The sequence below is a fragment of the Corylus avellana genome, chromosome 2 (genome assembly GCF_965113065.1).
Source record: "Corylus avellana chromosome 2, dhCorAvel1.hap1.2, whole genome shotgun sequence".
Classification (NCBI taxonomy): Eukaryota; Viridiplantae; Streptophyta; class Magnoliopsida; order Fagales; family Betulaceae; genus Corylus; species Corylus avellana.
The window spans coordinates 35,477,731-35,496,742 of NC_142491.1; the positions used below are offsets into that span (position 1 = coordinate 35,477,731).

The following is a 19,012-nucleotide window of genomic DNA, read 5'->3' on the forward strand; positions in this document are numbered from 1 at the left end:
AATGTTTTTGGACAAAAAACGTGTTACATTTTTTTAATAGGTATGAGACACATATCACTTTATTATATTGGTTTGTATGAATTAGCTACAAATTTGCCCAACATTTTTTCGTTGGTCATGGCCCTATAACAACCAAAACTGTTAATGGTAAAATGGTTTTAATTCCTCTCATTGTTTGGAATCTGTGTTCACCCTTAGGGTTGCAAGAAGTTACTCTTGCACATTTTACTAATCACAATTTGATTGCCTGCCTAGTGCCTAAGGTCTTATGCCGTGTCAAATTGGTTAAAAAAGCACTCAAATTTTCATCATCATGCATGACCAAATTGCAAATCTTAGTGAAAGCTAGCTGCTTTCCATTTTTGCATCTCACGGCTGGAGAAAATAGTCTCCGAATGATCATTTCGAGAGGATCCACCTGGCCCCAAATATGCCCAAGGAAATTTGTGTTCTTCTTTTATATATAGTTTGACCATATGATATCTACAATCTTAAATGGAGGAGAATTAACATTTATTTTTGAAAAAGAAGTAAATGCAGATGGTTGAGAGAATGATTTTTATCATTTCTCTATGCCCGTTTTAGCATAGGGTACTAAAATTGTCTGCACTAAAAACAAGCTTGAGTAATGCATAAAAAACGAGCGCAATGGGGGCTTCGGATAATTTCCAAGACTGAGAATCAAAATGCAATTGGGAGAAAAAAATAAAATGAAAGATACACATTTCTTTTCAGGCACAGGGGGGGGGGTGGGGGTGCAAATAAGCATTTAAAAACAAGCTTGATCTAACGTCATGGGACGGGTAGTGCAGTGAATTACAACACAAAAGTTACAGGACGGGATCCAACCGGTGCACTGGACCACTTTATGGAATCAAATTACAATTTCTCCAACATGCGCGCACAATCTACAGTAGTTGTCCATGCCATGCCTGGCTTCCAAGGCAAAATGTACAAGCATTCTTAGTTGCTGCCTCTAAGCAATCGCCAAAAGGGACACCTCACAATAGTGGCATTTACGTTTCCACCAAGAACTTGTCTTTGCTATTTGCAGCGGCATTAGCATCAATCCATTGGGTGATAATCGAGTGGGAGTGGGTCATCATGCCAAATATCTGAACAAATTGGGGTTATCTTTGTCTCTTTCCAGATAGTCTCGAGTGATCAGATCTTCGATGCGCTTCTTTATTGCCTTGAAATCAGGCTGCAAGCTCACATTCAAGAAACAACAGTCAGTTAAAACTGATCAAAAGAAACATGAAATAGATTGTATATGAGAGGACAAGAAGTGTTATTAGAAAACCTTGAACATGCGACCCAACTGCTCAACACATTCCATGACCAACTGCTGGTGACCTAAAACTTTACGGCTCTTCATGATGCGCACAATTGAGGCATCAATAGCATACCGTCTATCCTTGTCAACATCTTCTATTACTTTCTTCTTCTCGTCAACAGGAGGCAGAGGAATCTGAAGAAGATATATTCACGTTATCACCAGCACCATCAGTAACTTAAACTAGAACAAGATATTCAGAAAATATCCAAGTACCTTGATCCTCCTCATTTTGTCGGTGAACTTTGAGTTGAACTCGAAGTAATCAGTAGGAGATATTGTTTTTGTGTTCGGCTCCTTGTTCAGAATCTTATACTTGGCACATGACAAGGAGTGGAGCAGTCTCACAACGTCATCATCGGTCAAGTTCAATTCAGTCATTATGTCTGAATAACTCAACCTATCTGAGGAATTGAAAAGTAAGAGCGCCGAAGCCTGTCCCAGAAAAAACCCTCTATATTAGCATAAAGAAATCCACACCAGAACTCAATCCCACAAAAAAGCATTTGTAGAACAGAAAATTTTGTGAATACATCACCTGAACAGTGGTCACAATCAGTTCCATAGTTTTGGGTTCAAATTTCCCACTGATGTTACAAGTACCCAAGGAGTATATCCATGTAAGTTTTCTGTGCTTTGTTTTTGTTTGATAAAATTCGCGGAAAACTTCAACACACTTTACCTAAGAATAAAAGAGAGAGGATGTCAGCAACATCCAAAAAATGATGAACCTTGCATATTTATATAATATCAACAAAAAATTCCAAATTACCATCTCGGGTGGAAGGTTGAGGTCAAAAGACTTGTAACTTGGCCAGAAGCCAGTAGTCAAAACAGTAACAGTCAAGTCAATCCCTGGATTTGTGTGTGGATTATTGTTTAGATAGTCCTCAAAGCTGGTCTGATTTTCCCTAGCCAATGTTAAATCTGTAACCTACAAGAAAGAAAAACGATATAAAATGAAAAAGTCTCTACCAGTACCATATTGGATATTGAAATACTGATGAAATATTGGGACCCATCAATATAAAAATTGTACTTAATTAACATCTAAGGTTTCAATTCACAAGAGATTACAAGGCAACTGACCATTCCCTCCATCTTTGAGGTGAACTGACCACCACATTGCTGCTTAAGCTTTGTCAAAATACTCCTCTCATGGTCATCATTTGCACTCTTATCAAAAAGAAGCCGTCGAGCAAGCTTCTTTCTGCCAGCAATCATGCAACATAATTAATCATCTAAAGCTTCTCATTTTAAAGTAAAAACAACGCAATCATCAATGTGCTTTCAATTATTACTATAATTGATGGAAGACAACCAATCATTCGAGAAAAAGACCATATAACTATAGAATTCAGCAAACAGCTCGTTATCACTAATGTAAGTAAAGCAATCATCAGTGTTTTCAATTTTTAAAATAACCGACTAAAGGCAACCAATCATCTGAACAAAAAGACTGTACCTGTAAAATTCTGCGAACAGATCTTTGTCGCTAATATAAGCAAGCAACTTTACTACCTGCGGGTGAAAAAAAAAAAATTATGACGTTCTTAAATATGTCTATTAGACGTTAAATAGAATAACTCATTAGGAGTATGTAAGACCTTTTCAAGTGTTTCTTCAATGGCTTCATCGCTCAGTTTCTCGCTTCCGCCTTTCTTAAGAATGTTATCACAAAAAGTAGCAAGTAGTTCTGCACTTGAGCTTCCAGCAACACCCTTGTTGCAGAAGACCTCAAAAGCCTCCTTGAGTGCCTACAATAATTGAAGGAACATTTAGATGTAGAGGATCATACGAGTGCCATCATGACAAAACTTGAAGCCATTCTCTAATACAAACCTTGTGAAAAAGAGTATGGTTTTGGAAACAATCATTCACATATGCTAGGTATTTGTCATGCAGCTCAATCACTTTTCTAACAAAAACCTGAAGAGCACACCCTATATCAGTTTTCAATCATTGAACAGTCCAGACAAATTCTACAAGAACAAACTTCATACAGTTACCTGTTCCTGCAAACCAACCACATCCTTCTTCTCTGCCTGTGAAATCAGAAAAGAAAAAACTATGGTGAACATAAAAGCAAAATGAAAGGTTAGAGACTATGGTGTACATAAAAAGATCAGGAGAAAAAATAAGAAGAAGAAGAAGAAGGTTATGCAATGGCTTGCGATAAGTCACTGATCTAAACATTCGAAAGATCTAAATATTATATTTCACTAATTATAAGATGGAATGCAATGTGACTGGTATTTAATGAGAGGCTCAAAGTTAAAGCCTATACGCGCCCCTACTATTGGTCGTGGTTGGTACTACTAAATGGACGCTCTCCATTAGAGAAAATCAACTCCATTTAAAAGATCTACCAATAACGTAAAGTTAGAGAGAAGGTGATTGGAAAACACTATTCAGCTTACTTACAACTTACAAGGCCTGATTTTCTATTAGAATTTTTTTGTTAGTGTTCCAGGAAAAAGGAGAAAAGGCACCAAGAAAACAAAGCACTCCTGTCTACTAACAGGATGCATGTTTCCAGGATATATAGAATATTAACTAATGAAACATTGTAATAAGAGAGATGCTATTTTTTCATCTCTCATCTATCTCCATCTATGTTGTTTTTCAATCGTACAGATCTAATAGTGAATTTGAAAAATAGATGGATCGGACGAATATCAAGTCTCATTGTAATAACGGCCAAAAAAAGAAAGACTGGATGAAAATCCAGTAATGATTGCCCCTAGCACCTTTAATTCCTTCAATCCACTCGGGTTGTTTATTTAATCATTATATATTTTTATATGATTAACATCAGTCATTGCAATTAATAATTGCAGAATCTACAAAAATTCAATTTCAAAAGATGCCACACAGCCACCCATATACGCTATAATGACCATACACTTTACGGATATACTAATTATGACTATCAATTAGAACAAATCTGTTTGCATTATGCATAAAAGTTTCATTCAAAATTTTCTAAGCCCATTAATGCAACCAATTTAATTTATTCATGTTGTGCTTACCTTTCTACCTTAATCAGTTTTATTTTATATTTCCATATTTTTCAATCAAATCTCTGAAACTTATTCAAATTTGGCCTACTAGAACTCACCGTCCAAAAAATTGCTCAAAACAAGGAACAAATTATAATATAGCCTTAAGGCCTCTGGCAACTAACTTATCTGCTAGAGACCCCATTGTTTACTAAGAAATGAACGCCTACAAAATGACTCACAATCAAGTGCCTCATAATGACACATACTCATTAAGAAAAAAAAAGTAAACCAAAGATATCTAATCTTGAATCTTGTAAAATGGAAATATGTCTAAATAATTCATTCTTTTTTACACTATAAAAGTCTCTCTCTCTCTCTCCCCCCCTTACGCTGTTGCACATAAGCATGTGCTGACTATATATATATATATTGTGTCATCTCAGTTCTAGCTTGGTTGTTTTTGATGGGGTTCTTGAGTTGGTTTTGTGTAGAGACCAAGATTTTTGAGCTTTCGGTTCCAGAAGGGGGCTCAGGCTTGCGTATAGTTGAAAGAAGTCGAGGGGTAGCTCAAACAATGTATGTGGGCAAGATGAATGTGGTTTGGTTGTCGTCCGTGTGGAGATCTTGGTCCAGGGAGAAATAACGACCGAGTTTGCTAAATCACCGAGTAATGGGAACAAGGTCTTTTCAATACAACGATGTTCGAACAAGTCTAGCTGGTATTTGGCGGTGATGGAATACAAGAGTGGTGGTCAGCGAGGTTTCATTGGAATCCCGAACAGACAAGCTCCATTTCCACAACAACTCAATGGTGCAGGCAGTGCTCCAACGGTGTCAATGGGGAAGACGCGGGAGGAAGGTGCGCTAAGTAGGCCCTATGCAGAGGTTCTAGGGAGGGCGAAACTAAAACAAGGAGCAAGTCATCACCAGGGGTGATGATGAACCTAGTTCATTAGGCGAATTGTACGGTGCGCGCTTCGTCCAGCCAGGAGGGCTGCGCTCGAACAATTGTTGTCATACCACCTCCTATATACAAGAACAATGCCCGCGATGGTAACGTTGTAGTATCTGACCCCTTTTATTCCCACTATGGTAAGAGACATGGCAGTACGAGTAGAATAGGGGAAGTGAACTAGGTTTTAGCAAAGGTGGATGAGGGCTAGTGCTCTATGGGGCTGACAGAGTTTTATAAAGTGGACCATGCCAAATTTGTAAAGGAAAAGCCCAGTCATGCAGCGCACGCCCACCCCATTTTTGCAGATGTGGAGCGGGCTTCAACTAAGTTGGAGAAGTGCTTGAGTTCGAAGCAGACCCAACTCGTTTTTAATTTAGTTGTAGGTGTCCAAGGCTAAATTTGCAGAAAGCCCATCAGCCGATAGGTAAAACAAATTCAGAACAGGCTTCAGCTAAGGTGGATAAGGGTGTATGATTTTGAAGCAGGCCCAAGCCCATATTGTTTTTTTTTTTTTAAAAGAAAAAAAAGACTCGAATACATGTTAAGCCCACGACGATACTGGTGAGAGAGTGGTGGGTTGGGGGGGTCTTCTTCTTCGGATCAAGGCTCAAGTTCAATAGCAGGTCAGGCGGTTATGAGCTTCGCTCAATCAAGTGTGAGTTGGTGACTCTGCCGGCAATCATTGACGGCACAGGAGTTGCCCATAATTTTGTGGAGGACCTAGTGGGAGAGTTGTTGCATGCCAAAGCCCTTTTGTGTAAGGAGAAGCTCACGATTGCACTTCCACAACACTTACCTCTTCCTTTTCCATTAGACACGGTTGGTGATGACGTAGCAATGGTCCCTCTTAGCATTGGGCTTCCAGATTTAAATATCGACGGCAAAGTGTGCAAGTCAAAAAAATTGCTATTTACGGGAAGTTAAGCCTAGCAAAGGTAATGTGTTTGACCCTGTTTGTCTGAGAAATGACGTGATGAGGGCTAAGTTATCTATTGTAGTGTCTACGTTATACATATGCATATGTTATAGAAGTACCAAACATGTTTTAATATGATTTTAAAGAAGAAAATGTTTTAAAGAAAATGAATTTAACCCAACTATTTTGTTGGTTGGGAATTTTACTTACTAACTCTTTCTGCTCACTCTGTACTATTACTATTTTGCTTTCAGGCTATGATAGCAAGGAATAGGAGGCTGGGATGAGGGATTAGGAGATCATTAGAGATTATAACATGAAACTCTAATTTTATTTTAAATAAGTGCAGTGGCACAAGAAAGAACTTTCAATAATTATGTTGTTATTTTAGAATTGGGACCAAACATGTCTGCAAAAATTAAATTTTTAATTAATGTTATCTTTTATCATTCATTAACTACTACATTATTTTAGTTGGTCTGGTTGACCTTATAATGCTTTTGCGCCTCTGGGAGACTAAGGTGATGAACCTAGCCCTATCTCTGTTGTTGATGCAACACTGCTCTGCTTGGATTTGGAAGTTTTCTTTGGGGTGGAACCCATCCTGTTGAGTTCTTACCCCCCATCCCCTCGATGGAGACACCTATAGGTCTTTAGCTTGGGTTTTACAGAAAGTGAGGGAAATTAGACGTTGTGTGGGGGTATTGTGTGAAACCCAAGCTAAAGAGGAATTCATGGCCTTGCTAACTGTCGTCAAAAAGGGACATTCTTTGAACAAGTTGGGCTCTAGTTCCAAGCTAGGTAATAAAGAAAATAGAAAATCAAAAAGGTTATGCTCCATCAACTATGATTCGAAAGGTGGTAGTTCTAGTCGAGGCAAAGCCAAGGGGAGGGCAATGCTTGGTTTTTATGAAGCGTAAGGTATATTATCAAGTTGAATGAAGTTGGCAAACACCTTAGAGTCAAGAACCAACACAGACAATGGAAGGCATATATTATTTGTTAGCAAGAATCTAAACCGTAGCTCATTTCTTATAGTGTTGTGCGTAGATTGTGGGGATGTCAACACAGATTGGTGTTACTCAGCATCTAGAGGGGCCTCCGGTGGTATCTTGATTATGCGATATAGAAGTGTGGTGGATAAAGTTGAAGAGTATGTAAGGGAGTTTACTCCAGGTTGCTCCTTTAGAAATGTTGAAGATGGCTTCTCTTGACCTTTGGCGGGTGTCTTCGGGCCTAATTGTGATTCTGATAGAAGGGGCTTATGGGAGGAACTGGCTGGCTTGATTAGTTGGTGGAACTTGTTGTGGTGCATTGGGGTGACTTCAATGTTGCTCAATTTCCTAGTGAAAGATCGGGTGAGGCCCATTTTTGTCCCGCTATAATGGAGTTTTCAGACTATTTTTTATCATGGTCTTATGGATATTCTCCTTGTTGGAGGGAATTTTACATGGTCTAATAACCAGGATCCCCCCTCTTGGTTCAAAAGTAATAGATTTCTAGTATGGAACCCCATTTTTCTTATATGTCTCATAAGAGGTTGCCTAGACTTTACTCATACCATTTTTCCATTCTCCTCGATTGTGGAGGCATTCAAAGCGGTAGAAGATATTTCAAGTTCAAGAACACGAGGTTAAAGGCCAAATGCTTCGCGGACAGAGTGAAACAGTCGTGGTCTTCCTAACTTTTCAAGGCTCCCCGAGCTTCACTTTGGCTCAGAAACTTAAGGCTTTGAAAGCTGATTTAAAACTTTGGAACGAGCAGGTGTTTGGCAATGTTGCAAACTAGAATCTCTTGGAGGAGTTAAGTATTCTTGATGGTATGGCGGAGAAGAGAGTGACATGATGAAGAGAAGCTGAGGAAACACATGGTTTTTGGTGCTTTGGAGAGGGTAACCTTATTGGAGATGAGTTGGAGGCAAAACTCGAGGGCTCTTTGGCAAAGATAAGGGGACAAATGCACATAGTTTTTCCATCGAGTAGCTTAACTCCAATAGAAGAAACAACTCCATTGAGTCGTTGTTGGTCAATGGTTCAGTTTCCTCTGATCATTCTGAGAGAGAACACATTGTGCTTTTCTATAACAAATTGTTTACGGAACAATTTATTTGGCGGCCCAAACTTGATATTCTCACTTTTGACTCCATTGATGTGGAGTCAAACTTGGTTAGAGAGACTGTTTGAGGAGACTGAGGTGTTGGAGGTGGCAAAAGGTATGAATAGTAATAAGGCGTCGGACCCTAATGGTTTTACTATGGCCTTCTTCCAACCGTGTTGGGATGTGATTAAAGAAGATGTTATGAGGGTATTCCATGATTTTCATGCTAGAGGTTAGTTTGGAAAAAGCCCTAATGCTACTTTTATTGCTCTCATTCCAAAGAAGCCCGAGGCGGTTCATGTTAAAGATTTAAACCTATTAGTCTCGTAAGTGAGGTTTATAAGATTATTGCCAAAGTCCTAGCCCATAAGTCAAAAAAGAATGTAGAGAAGATTATTTTGAAACCCCATAATGTGTTTGTTATAGCTTTCTAGACTTCGTTCTTATAGCTAATGAGTGTTTGAATAACAGGATCAAATTTGGTGTTGCAGGTGCGCTTTGCAAACTGGATATTGAGAAGGCCACGATCATGTTAATTGGGAGTTCCTTTTGTACTTGTTGAGGAGGTGATTTTTTACAAGGCTAACCCATATCACATATGTTATATGTGTGCCTTATTCTTATGCTTTGAAGCTGCATCCGGTTTGAAAATTAATCTGCACAAGTCATAATTGGTTCCTATGGGTAATGTCAATAATGTTGATGGGTCAACCAGTATTTCGAGTTGCAGGGAGTTTGGGGGAGTATCTTTAGCGTTATGTGCATGAGAGATACGCCTTATGGTGAGTCGCAGTGTACAATAAGTATGACAGCTCGTGGAGTGGGTGGTGTTTTAATGAGGTTTATGGGTCGTATTGGGTGCAGTTATAGAAAAATATCAAGAGGATTTGGGGGGGAATTTTCTAGTCATACCAAGTTTGAGGTGGGTAATGGTTTCAAGATTAGATTCTAGCACGACTAGTGGTGCGGGGATCAAGAACTTAAGGAATCTTTCGCGGTTTTGTATAGTATTGGTCACATAAAAGATGCTTCAGTGGTAGACTACTTGGAGTTACCTAGTAGTTCTTTACTTATCAATAATTATAACAAAAAGAAAGGGGGGGAAGAAGAAGAAGAAGAAGAAGAAGAAGATATCTAGTGGTTTTAGCCAGTGGAATATAAGCTTTATTAGAGTAGCTCATGATTAGGAGGTGGATATCTTTATTTCGTTTTTCAATATGTTGTATTCCCTCTAATTGAAATAGGGAGGTGCAAAAACAAACTACGTTGCGTCCCTTCCAAGAGAGGTTGTTTGATGTTAGATCTGTCAATAACGTCCCCGTACCTCATGAGAACACCCCTTGTCCTTGGAAGAGTATTTGGCGACATAATGTTCCCTGAGAGCAGCATTTTTTGGACTACCGCCCCAGGGAAGATCCTCACCACGAATAACCTAAGAAACGGCGTGTCATTGTCGTTGACTGGTGTTGTATGTACAAAAGGAATTGGGAGACTATGGATCATCTTCTTTGATAATTCTAAGATCGTTAGTGCTTTATAAAGTGCTATCTTCAGTTGTCATTAGTTAGAGCTTAGGTTATGCCTAGAAGAGAAGTAGACATTTTTGTTTGTTGAAGAGATAGTCCTCAATGTGCAGTCATGTGGAAGATGGTTCCATATCGCCTTTTGTGGTTCCTTTGGAGGGAAGAAAATTATAAATGTTTCCAAACCGTGAGAGAACAGTGGTGAAACTAAAGTCTTTCTTCTTCAAAACTCTTTACCATTAGACAGCTGCCTCAAGTCTTAATTTGCTTAGTTTTCATGAATTTCTCGACTTATTTTCTATTTCTAGTTAAGTGTTTCTGTTGTATACTCCTTGTATACATGGGTTGTGCTTTTTGCACTTTAAATGATATTTCGATTACTAAAAAAAAATCATTCTTTTGTAATGGATATAAGAGTTGCATTTTGTCCCTCGGTGATATATAAGTGGAAAATGAACCTCTCAGAATAAAGAGGAAAAAAATGGAATAAAGAGGGGAAAATCAAAGCAAAGACCTTCTTGTTGCTTGCTGCATCTTCCGCTAGTTTGACCAAGGCCGTTCCTTCAGCAGTAACATGCTGCATTAGAGAATAGCAGAGAAAATCTTTGAGACTTAATGAGAGAAAGACACATTAGACCCCCTTTAACTAGAAGAGAAGAGGATGAAGCCCAAGTTGGAAGCTACTAACCTGCTTAAATATGCTGGAAACAGGATCTAAACCTCGAGGTATTTTAGAAAAGAGCCTGAACATTCTTGACAAATCTTCCACCTTAGACATCATTAAGCCAGACAAAATAAGGTTATAAGAAAGAATAAAGAGTTGCTTGATTTTCAAATACTTTGTGCAACATCATTTAAATAATAGGATAATCACCCAGTACCTTGTCATCTCTAAGCAATGCATGGCATCCAGAGTTATCTTTTTCAAGTAGTTGGGTTGCATACACAGACAACAACTCATGTTGAACTTTCTAAAAGGAAGAAAAAAGAAGTCACAATAACAAAGTAACAGCCAGATTTGCATATTTTGTAATAAAACATGGAAAGGGACTGTAAGAATCAACAAATCTTTAATAAAAATCTTTCATTAGCCTAATAAATCACGATCCATTAAACTACTACACCAAAAAGTTGGATATTAAACAAAAAGGAAAAAAAAATCAAATTTATTTCCTCGGTTTTCAATTTCGACAATTACGTCCTTAGGTTTTCCTCTGGTTCCAAATAGCTCCCTCTGTCAACCTGCCGTCCAAGTAATTAACGGTATACCACGTCAAACCAATCAAATAATGCCGCGTGTTTCTCGCTTGACACGTTATGTGCCAACGTAAATGCCATGTGACAAATATACCCTAAACAAAATTAAAGAAAGGTGGCCGGCCACCCTTAAATGGTGAGGGGTGGCAGCCCTTCTGCTATGAGCGGCAACATCCCTTCACCGGGGGTGGGGGTGGCTGCTCATGGCTGCCCCTCACAAAGAGGGGCAACTACCCCTCGTTTGATGACGGGTGACGGGTGGCCCCTCTTATCAATTAGGGGTGGCCACCCACCCATCTCCAGGGGTGGTCGGCCACCTCTTCTTTTTTTAAAAAAAAAAAATATTTGAATTTTTCAATTTATGGTATATTTGTAATTTAAAATAATTGTGCCAAGTGGCATGTGTAGTTGGTATATAGCGTGTTAAATCAAAGCCATGTGACATTAATTGATGGGTTCGACATGTCATACCGTTAATTTAATTGGATGGTAGGTTGACAGAGAAACTTATTGTAAACCAAAAGAAAAACTAAGGACTTTATTGTCGAAATTAAAAACCGAATGACTAAACTGAAATCACATGAAAACTTAGGAACTAATTTTATTTTCCTAAAAGGAAAAGGTCAAACCTCCAGTAGCTTTGGCTCACTACTAGAATGCAAGTAATGAGAAACCCTGTCTTTCTCCCGTTTCAAGCACTCCTCTGCCTAGAATACGGAAATACACGTTAGAATTCATTCAATATGCAGAGAAATTTACTTTGTACCAAATAACATAAACATATAAAGCTTACTTTCAGCATATAATCTGGACAAGAATCTTCTGAAATCCAGCTATTAGCTTTCCGAGAATAATATGCAGCAGTGTCTTTAAGCATCGCTGCTTCAAAGTCATTTTCATACTGATCCATTTGCCCCATTCCAATCTCGACAAATATATCTAAAACATTCTTCAATAGAGCTCGGTCAATCTGCTCTCCCTCACGTTCTTGATCAATCTGATTTGGAAAAAAAAAAAAAAATTAAGTAAACTTATATGGGAACTATACAAGTGTAGTCTATATTCTAGGCGAAAGCACAAACATACCAGAGAAATTACAGCATCTCTTACTTTCCCATTTAACTCCTGGTACACCTGAAATCAGAACAAATGCACCCTTTGTATCACGATTTAATATATCTTATGAAGAAAATGAACACCAAATTGGATTCTCCAAAAAAAAAAAAAACAAATAGACACCAAATTGGATGGAAGATGGTCTAAAGTTTTAATTTGGAATCTGGTACCAAGAGGCAATGAAATGATCTATACAACATGAAATAGGATGGAATCATCATGTCAGGGTTTAGTCATGACGTACCTGATCACGGAAGCAAGTGAGTCCAACTTCATTGAGGGGAGGAAGTGACCTCCGAGCGATAAAATATCGATCAAGATAATGGAAGAAACGAGAAAGCCATCTCACCATAACTTTGTGGTTTGCCCACCTTTTCACAAGCTCTCTCAACATAAATTCATCATGCTTCTCCTTTATAGATGGCAACACCTGTACACGACTCGAAGTCATCAAAGTCAATTGTATGAGAAATAAATATACATAAATACATATGTAAAACAAATTAGAACTAAAACTCCATAAGACAATTCCTGACCAAACAAACATCCTACACATCTTGGTAATTTGGCTTTCCCCACCGTTTTCCTCACACCAAATAAATAACTAAAAATGCTGACATATAGTACTAATCTCAAAACCCAAACAAACAACAATACCATTAATTTTTCTTCTCAAAGAAAAGAAAAATAAAACTTTCTTAATTCTTCAAGATAGTGGTAGCTATTGAGAACCTAATTGACAGCAAACTTCTGAGAATGGCATAACAAGCAGTAATAAGATTATATGGAGAGATTGTGTTTCCAAAGCTTCCTAATTCCATTTTCGTGGGGGGAAAAGGCAACAAATGATTGACAAGTAAATGTGAAACCCATTGAAAAAAAAAAAAAAAAAAAAACAGAGCTCTTCAGTCTAAAACTTTTATATTGAATCCCCTACCTCCCAACGTGATATTCAACAGCAATTAGTTTTAGCCACAGAAACCCACGTTTCACATTTCATGTTACACCAACAAACTCAAGTGACTTCAATGCCACAGTAAATGCAATAACACATATATACATAAAATGTTCCTCACCGTCGAAGTTATGTATTCTTCAAATGACTCCCGGTACTTGTCATAAAGCTGTTGGGAGTAATCATGAGGAGGCTTCTGAGTACACATGTTATAGATGGTTCTGTACGTAATAAGTAAAGGAAAAATTACAAGGTCATAATCATCTCCATCAAACTCAAACTTCGAAGCATACTACAATTACAACAATAACTACAGAAACAACATAGAAATGGATACGTGTAGAGCATCATGTAGTCCTCGGAGCTGAACTGTGGCTCGGGCAGCCCTTCTAGAATGTTCTTCAGCTTTGTAATCCCCTTCTGCATGAATTCCCATCCCTGCTCTAAATCGATGGTCTTTCGCTCACTCATCGTCATACCGCCACCGCCTAATTCCTTAACCCAAAACCAAAATCTGCAAAACAATACACCGAATCTTAAATCCCCATTTACGTCCTAGCGCCAAATGATAACAAATTCATAAACATTTACTCCAAGAAAACCAGAGAGCTACTTCTAGCACAACATGGACCCTAATAAAAGCTTTCAAATGCATAATTAAAACCTAACATAAACTCTAAATCTAAAATCTGTGCAAATTTCCCTCTCCTCAGTCCACAAACCTAATGCTATGTTTGGAAGCTGAGGAAACATGGAAAAGCAATCGAAAGCTCCATTTACAACTTGCAAAATTCGGAGGCGTTGCCATACGATCCCAAATTTTCACTTCGTTCCTCTTTTCCCACAGTTTCTCAGCAGCCAAACGAAGCCCGATATTCAAAAACCAGCCAAATCAAACTTCAAAACGCATAATACAGAACAAACCAATCACTCCAATCGGAGCACTAAAATCAAGCTCAGAACTAACTAACCTTCAACGAAAACCACAAAATTATCACATTAAAGAGATCGAGATTTTGTAATTACAGATACAAAGAAAAAAAAAATTAAATCTAAAAGACTAAATAAAGGAGAGAGACGGACCTGTAATTGAGAAGAACGAGGAGAGAAAATTCTAGAAGCGGAGGTGAGTAGAGAAGGAGGAGGAGAAGCCGAGCTCCGAGAGAGCATTGATGAGGAAAGAGAAACTGTTGAAAAAGAGAGTTGTTGCGGTGTGAGATGGAGAGAGAGAGAGAGAGAGAGAGAGAGAGAGAAGATGGGGAGGGGGCGCTGATTTCTGTTTGGCTGTGGATTTTGGTAAAATAGCTTTCAGAAAGTGCTATATAGTAAATAATTTTGTTTTACTTTTACCTAAAGTCAAAATATAGAAAACTATGGTGAATTTTAAAATAATTTTTAGGAGAAAGCTTTTGCATCTACGGAAAAAAAAAATTCCTTTCTTTTATTTTTATAAATTACTCAAAATACTTAAAGATATTTTTATTTCTATTTTATGAAAGTATTATTAAAAGATTTAACTAGTTTTACTTAGTACCTGTTTGAAATTGTGTTTGAAAGGCCTAAAAATGCTTTTAACACTCAAAAAATTTGTTTGAAAAAAAAGTATTTAATTGGTAAAAAAAAAAAAATGTGTTTTTAAAGGTCAAAAAAGTCTACAAATTGCCAAAGCGCACTTAATAAAAGCTTAAAAATAAAGCTTTAGCCTAAAAACTCTTTTTGACTTAAAAACTCTATTTTTAAAAAACAATCTTGAACATACTCTTAATACTTATTGCCTATTTGGTGTATGGATGGTGGTGCCTGATGACGTGAGAGGGGCGAAACTGTGTAGGCCTTTTCCAAGATTTTAAAATTATCCTTAAAATTTAAAATTTTACTCCTAAAATTTATGGATTTTTATGAAATATCCCTTCAAAAATTAAATTTTTATTCCTAAATTTTTATTTTTAAAATTTTGCCCCTCACTCTTAATTGTATAGTTCTGCCCCGCCCGATGAGTGTAGAAAACATTACTAAAGATGTAAATGACAACCGATGTACTCATAAGAACTTTTTTTTTTTTTTTCCTCTTTATTCCTTTCTTTTACGCGGTGTTCGGACTCAAACATTTTCTTGGACATTTGAATTTTTACAGACGTGACTATTTTCATATTTAGAAATGATTAACAATCTAATATAATTCTTGTTAATATGACATTCTTATATTTGATTTATTGATAGGCATTTTGGAGAAATTATTTATTCTTTTCAAAATAACCTTCATTTTCTTATAGTTTGCATGTTTTACTACCAACAAAAAGAAACACGTCTACACCTTTATCTTTGTAGGCATTATTATCATTCTCATCAACCTTACTTTCTTATTTTCCAAATTCTCGATTACGTTATAAAACATACAATGAATTCTTTCATAGGAAATTTTTGTATTAATAAAAAGTATTTGAATATGAACATAAAAGATTTTGATAGTTCATACGAATGATTTTTCTCTTTTGGGTGAAAATTTAATGGAGGACTAAGAGAAAATATGAGAAGCAATCGCAGGAAAAATTAGTCTAAATAGTATTCTCATTGGACTCTATTTATAGAGTCTCAATCACAACTCTTGGCCAAGAGTTGTGCACGTTCCTCTTATCATATAACCTTTGTGAAAGTTATTACCTTCCATGGGGATAATTAAGTGTAAGGATAACTAGACTGATTAAAGTGTGATCACCCCCATATTATCATCTCCTACTTGATCATATTATTATATGTGGTCATGAACTCTAGTTGTACATGATTATCTTGGTACAAAAATAAAAATAAAGAATCATGTCAACTTATTATCTATGAGATCCTATAGATAGTCGTTAGATCATAACACTCTTGATGTGTGCACACTTATGTCATTTTATCTAACCACACTTTTTACCATATGTGTCTTTATAATACCCGAAAATAAATTAGGGTTAAGTACACTATAATTATGATGCTAGGGTTAGTTCTCATTTGGTAAAGTGTAAGACCTTGGACTCTTTAAGAATTTACTATTGCACCGACGTTCAACAAAGGTGCCAATGCCTATAATACTGAAAAATTAGCTTCATGGTAATCAATGAGTATGAGATCAATTACGGTGTGAAGTTTAAGGAATAATTCCTAAAAGACGAGAAAGTATTGGAAACACCATCTTAATAGGGAATCTTAGATTTTCAAATCCCAAGAATGCACTCAAAAATATTGGGATAAATACCACGACGTTCTTCTCGAAAAGAGCTTTCCGGAATGAGGTTCCATGCACAATTCCAAGACCCGTAACAAGAGTTATGCCTGTTTTACTGAACACTGCGCAGTTGGTCAAATTGCTGAAAAGTCAACTGTGAACGCTCGCTGGTTTTGGCCGAGCGCTCGCTGACCAAAATTACAGACATGCTTTTTAGAGCGTCAGAAAGGTACAGACAGGCTTTTCGGGCGTAAGTCCAACAGTACACCAAATGCTCAGTGGGAGACCACCCGAGCACTCGTTAACCAATTTTTGGACTGCTAGATAAGAACCAAACGCCTAACAAAAGCTATAAATAGTACCCGAGCGCTCGCCCCTTCACAAAATAACTCATATAGCACCCATAGGCCAGCCTTATAAATACCCCTCCCAACTCGACCCCTAAGCCTCATTCTGCCCATGTTGCCCTTTAGAACCCATGCTTGAATGATTTTGTGAGTTTTGTGAGTTCTTGGAGGAAAATGAGAGATTTTTTGGAGGTTTTGCTTCAAGGAGGTAATCTTCTAAGCCTAGCTTGTTCCTTACTTAGTTGTTATGTTGTTTAAGTAATTTTCATAGTTAGCTTAGTTGGTAGTTTTGAGCTTCTAGCTATGTTGTTGCCCTTAATCTTGGTTTAAGCATAGGTTAGCGTTTCATTCTTGTTGGGCATATTTATTTATGCATGGAGACGTTGTTTTGGGTTAGGACCTGTTAAAAACTCTTTTTGTGGCCTTAGGACCAGTTGAGAAGGCTTAGGAGATCGTTGGACCAAATGAGGTTTTACTTGAACCTCTTTAGCCGAACGCTTGACCTAAGGGACAAGCGCTTGCCCAGAGACATCCCAAGGAACGCCTTTTTGGCCCAACATTCTACAGTCCCTATTTTATGTTTTAAGTTCGTTTTAGCCCGGGTTTAGAACTAATGTTAGGCCGTTTCTCAATATTCGAGGTTATTTAGCCTCAATGAGATTTTATGGAGGAACCTTACAACCCGGGTGAGTACAAACTCACATGGATACTTGTTGTTACTTTTCCCGCATTGCACGACTATTTTATATATATAAAACATGCATATTTACAATTCTCATAAAATACATTTCAGAACTACTGTAAACTCTCTAAACGTATGTTGTTTAACAAGATAATTATGAAACTTGTAAAAGCATGCATGTAAAAGACTGCTAAGATTAATTGCATCGTATGACATAGTATACCGGTACGTGCAGGATAACGACCATGGGCTTGCTATATAGGTTAACTTTTGTGGTCAAATGTGTGTGGGGGGGGCCTTGGATCCAGTGGTTGTTTCATGACTAGCACATCCATTGCCTAATGTTTGGTCACTACAGGACATACATCACTAGTAACGTGGGCTACCCAAGGTCAGACTTGGTCGGGCTGCTAGTGTTATGGACGGTAGCGTACAATATCCGGGGCACCAGTATTGTATTACAGGTCACTCGGGACAGTGCCAATCCTGCTGAGAATGGGTAATATCTCGAGTAGACCATATTGCTGAACTATGACATGATTCTCATATTATAGCATATATTATATCTATATTGCATACATGATAAACTGTCACCTCATAATGCTGTATGTGCTTTATAAGTAACTAAGTTCACCATTTAATGACGGGTACTTCATGTGCATTTATACTCACTAAGTCATCGAATTTACCCTTGTATTATTTCCCATTTTTTTCCATATGTACAACTATGCTCTTATAGATAGTTTAGCAGAAGATGGATATCACGAAACATCTGATTATCTTAGAGGATTTGATCCAGGAGATGCTTGAGGACTTATTGCGAGCTTAGGCAGGTGCTTATGGTAACCAGTACTTTCGGGTTATGCTGTAGACTTAAGAGCTTTGATGCATGCTTGCATATTAAGGTATAGAATAGATCCCTTGTAAAGATGATATGTATAGCGTGATTTCAGCTACTTTGATGATCTTTGGCAGATGCTCTGGTTGTAATGATTAATGTTTATAGAATCTTAATATTTCCGCTACTTAGTATCCTCTCTTTTTGAGAAGTAGAGATCCCTAAGTCTTTTTCCTTGCGGAATAAGGCTGGGAGACGAATCGTGAAGTTAATTACCAGTTAATTAATTTCTGGGGCGTTACAGTCTTATAGACGACATGTTAGGGGTGACTTCATTTTACTATGTTTTCAAGCAAATGACATCAATTATCCATAGTTGGGAATAAAGTCCACACCAATTCTACAATTGATGACTTTATCCATACACAAAACCATGTGTAAACCTACTTTGAATCTTTCTCTCAATTACTCTCTTCAAATTTTATGTTTTTTGAGGTTTTCATTGGTACACCTTATCAATGTTTATTACACTATATACCAAACTCATCATAATACCTTTTAGTGGACTTCTATTAATGTCAGTTGATAATGTATGTTCCTCATAAGTGTCATATACCCTTAACTAAGCATATGTTTCTTATTAGGCAGAAGTACATACTATCATTCATCCAAGCGTCTCTGAATCCTTCTGATTATGCTGCAAACCATGTAGCTGTCTCTTAAGTGTTTTCCAATCCCATTGTTGCTACATGTTCTCTAAATTTATCTAAAGATAACCCT

At 37.4% G+C, this 19,012-nt stretch overlaps 1 protein-coding gene across 2 annotated transcripts; it reads right to left on the reverse strand.

Moving 5' to 3' along the window:
- Positions 1-768: 768 nt before the first annotated feature.
- Positions 769-14,399, reverse strand: LOC132178022 (cullin-1). 2 transcript variants are annotated; one of them, XM_059590491.2, is made up of 20 exons: positions 14,244-14,399; positions 13,498-13,674; positions 13,282-13,381; positions 12,450-12,635; positions 12,176-12,223; positions 11,883-12,086; positions 11,719-11,796; positions 10,714-10,803; positions 10,521-10,601; positions 10,347-10,409; positions 3,346-3,381; positions 3,179-3,265; positions 2,944-3,093; positions 2,802-2,857; positions 2,426-2,546; positions 2,109-2,270; positions 1,875-2,018; positions 1,553-1,771; positions 1,304-1,471; positions 769-1,204 (listed from the first exon to the last, which is right to left on the reverse strand). In XM_059590491.2, the coding sequence occupies exons 2-20, from the start codon at positions 13,635-13,637 to the stop codon at positions 1,103-1,105; spliced, it is 2,235 nt and encodes a 744-aa protein (XP_059446474.1). In that variant the 5' UTR covers positions 13,638-13,674; positions 14,244-14,399; the 3' UTR covers positions 769-1,102. The 2 variants fall into 2 exon arrangements, with proteins under 2 accessions (XP_059446474.1, XP_088369103.1); XM_088512977.1 differs by lacking the exon at positions 14,244-14,399 and adding an exon at positions 13,883-13,907.
- Positions 14,400-19,012: the final 4,613 nt, after the last annotated feature.

Excerpts from the sequence above, each read along its gene's own strand:
- LOC132178022 (XM_059590491.2), bottom strand. The coding sequence starts at position 13,637 with ATGACGATGAGTGAGCGAAAGACCATCGATTTAGAGCAGGGATGGGAA. Across the intron at positions 1,772-1,874 it reads TGATTGTGACCACTGTTCAG|GCTTCGGCGCTCTTACTTTT; the intron begins GTGATGTATTCA and ends TTTCTGGGACAG. Across the intron at positions 1,472-1,552 it reads ACAAAATGAGGAGGATCAAG|ATTCCTCTGCCTCCTGTTGA; the intron begins GTACTTGGATAT and ends TATCTTCTTCAG.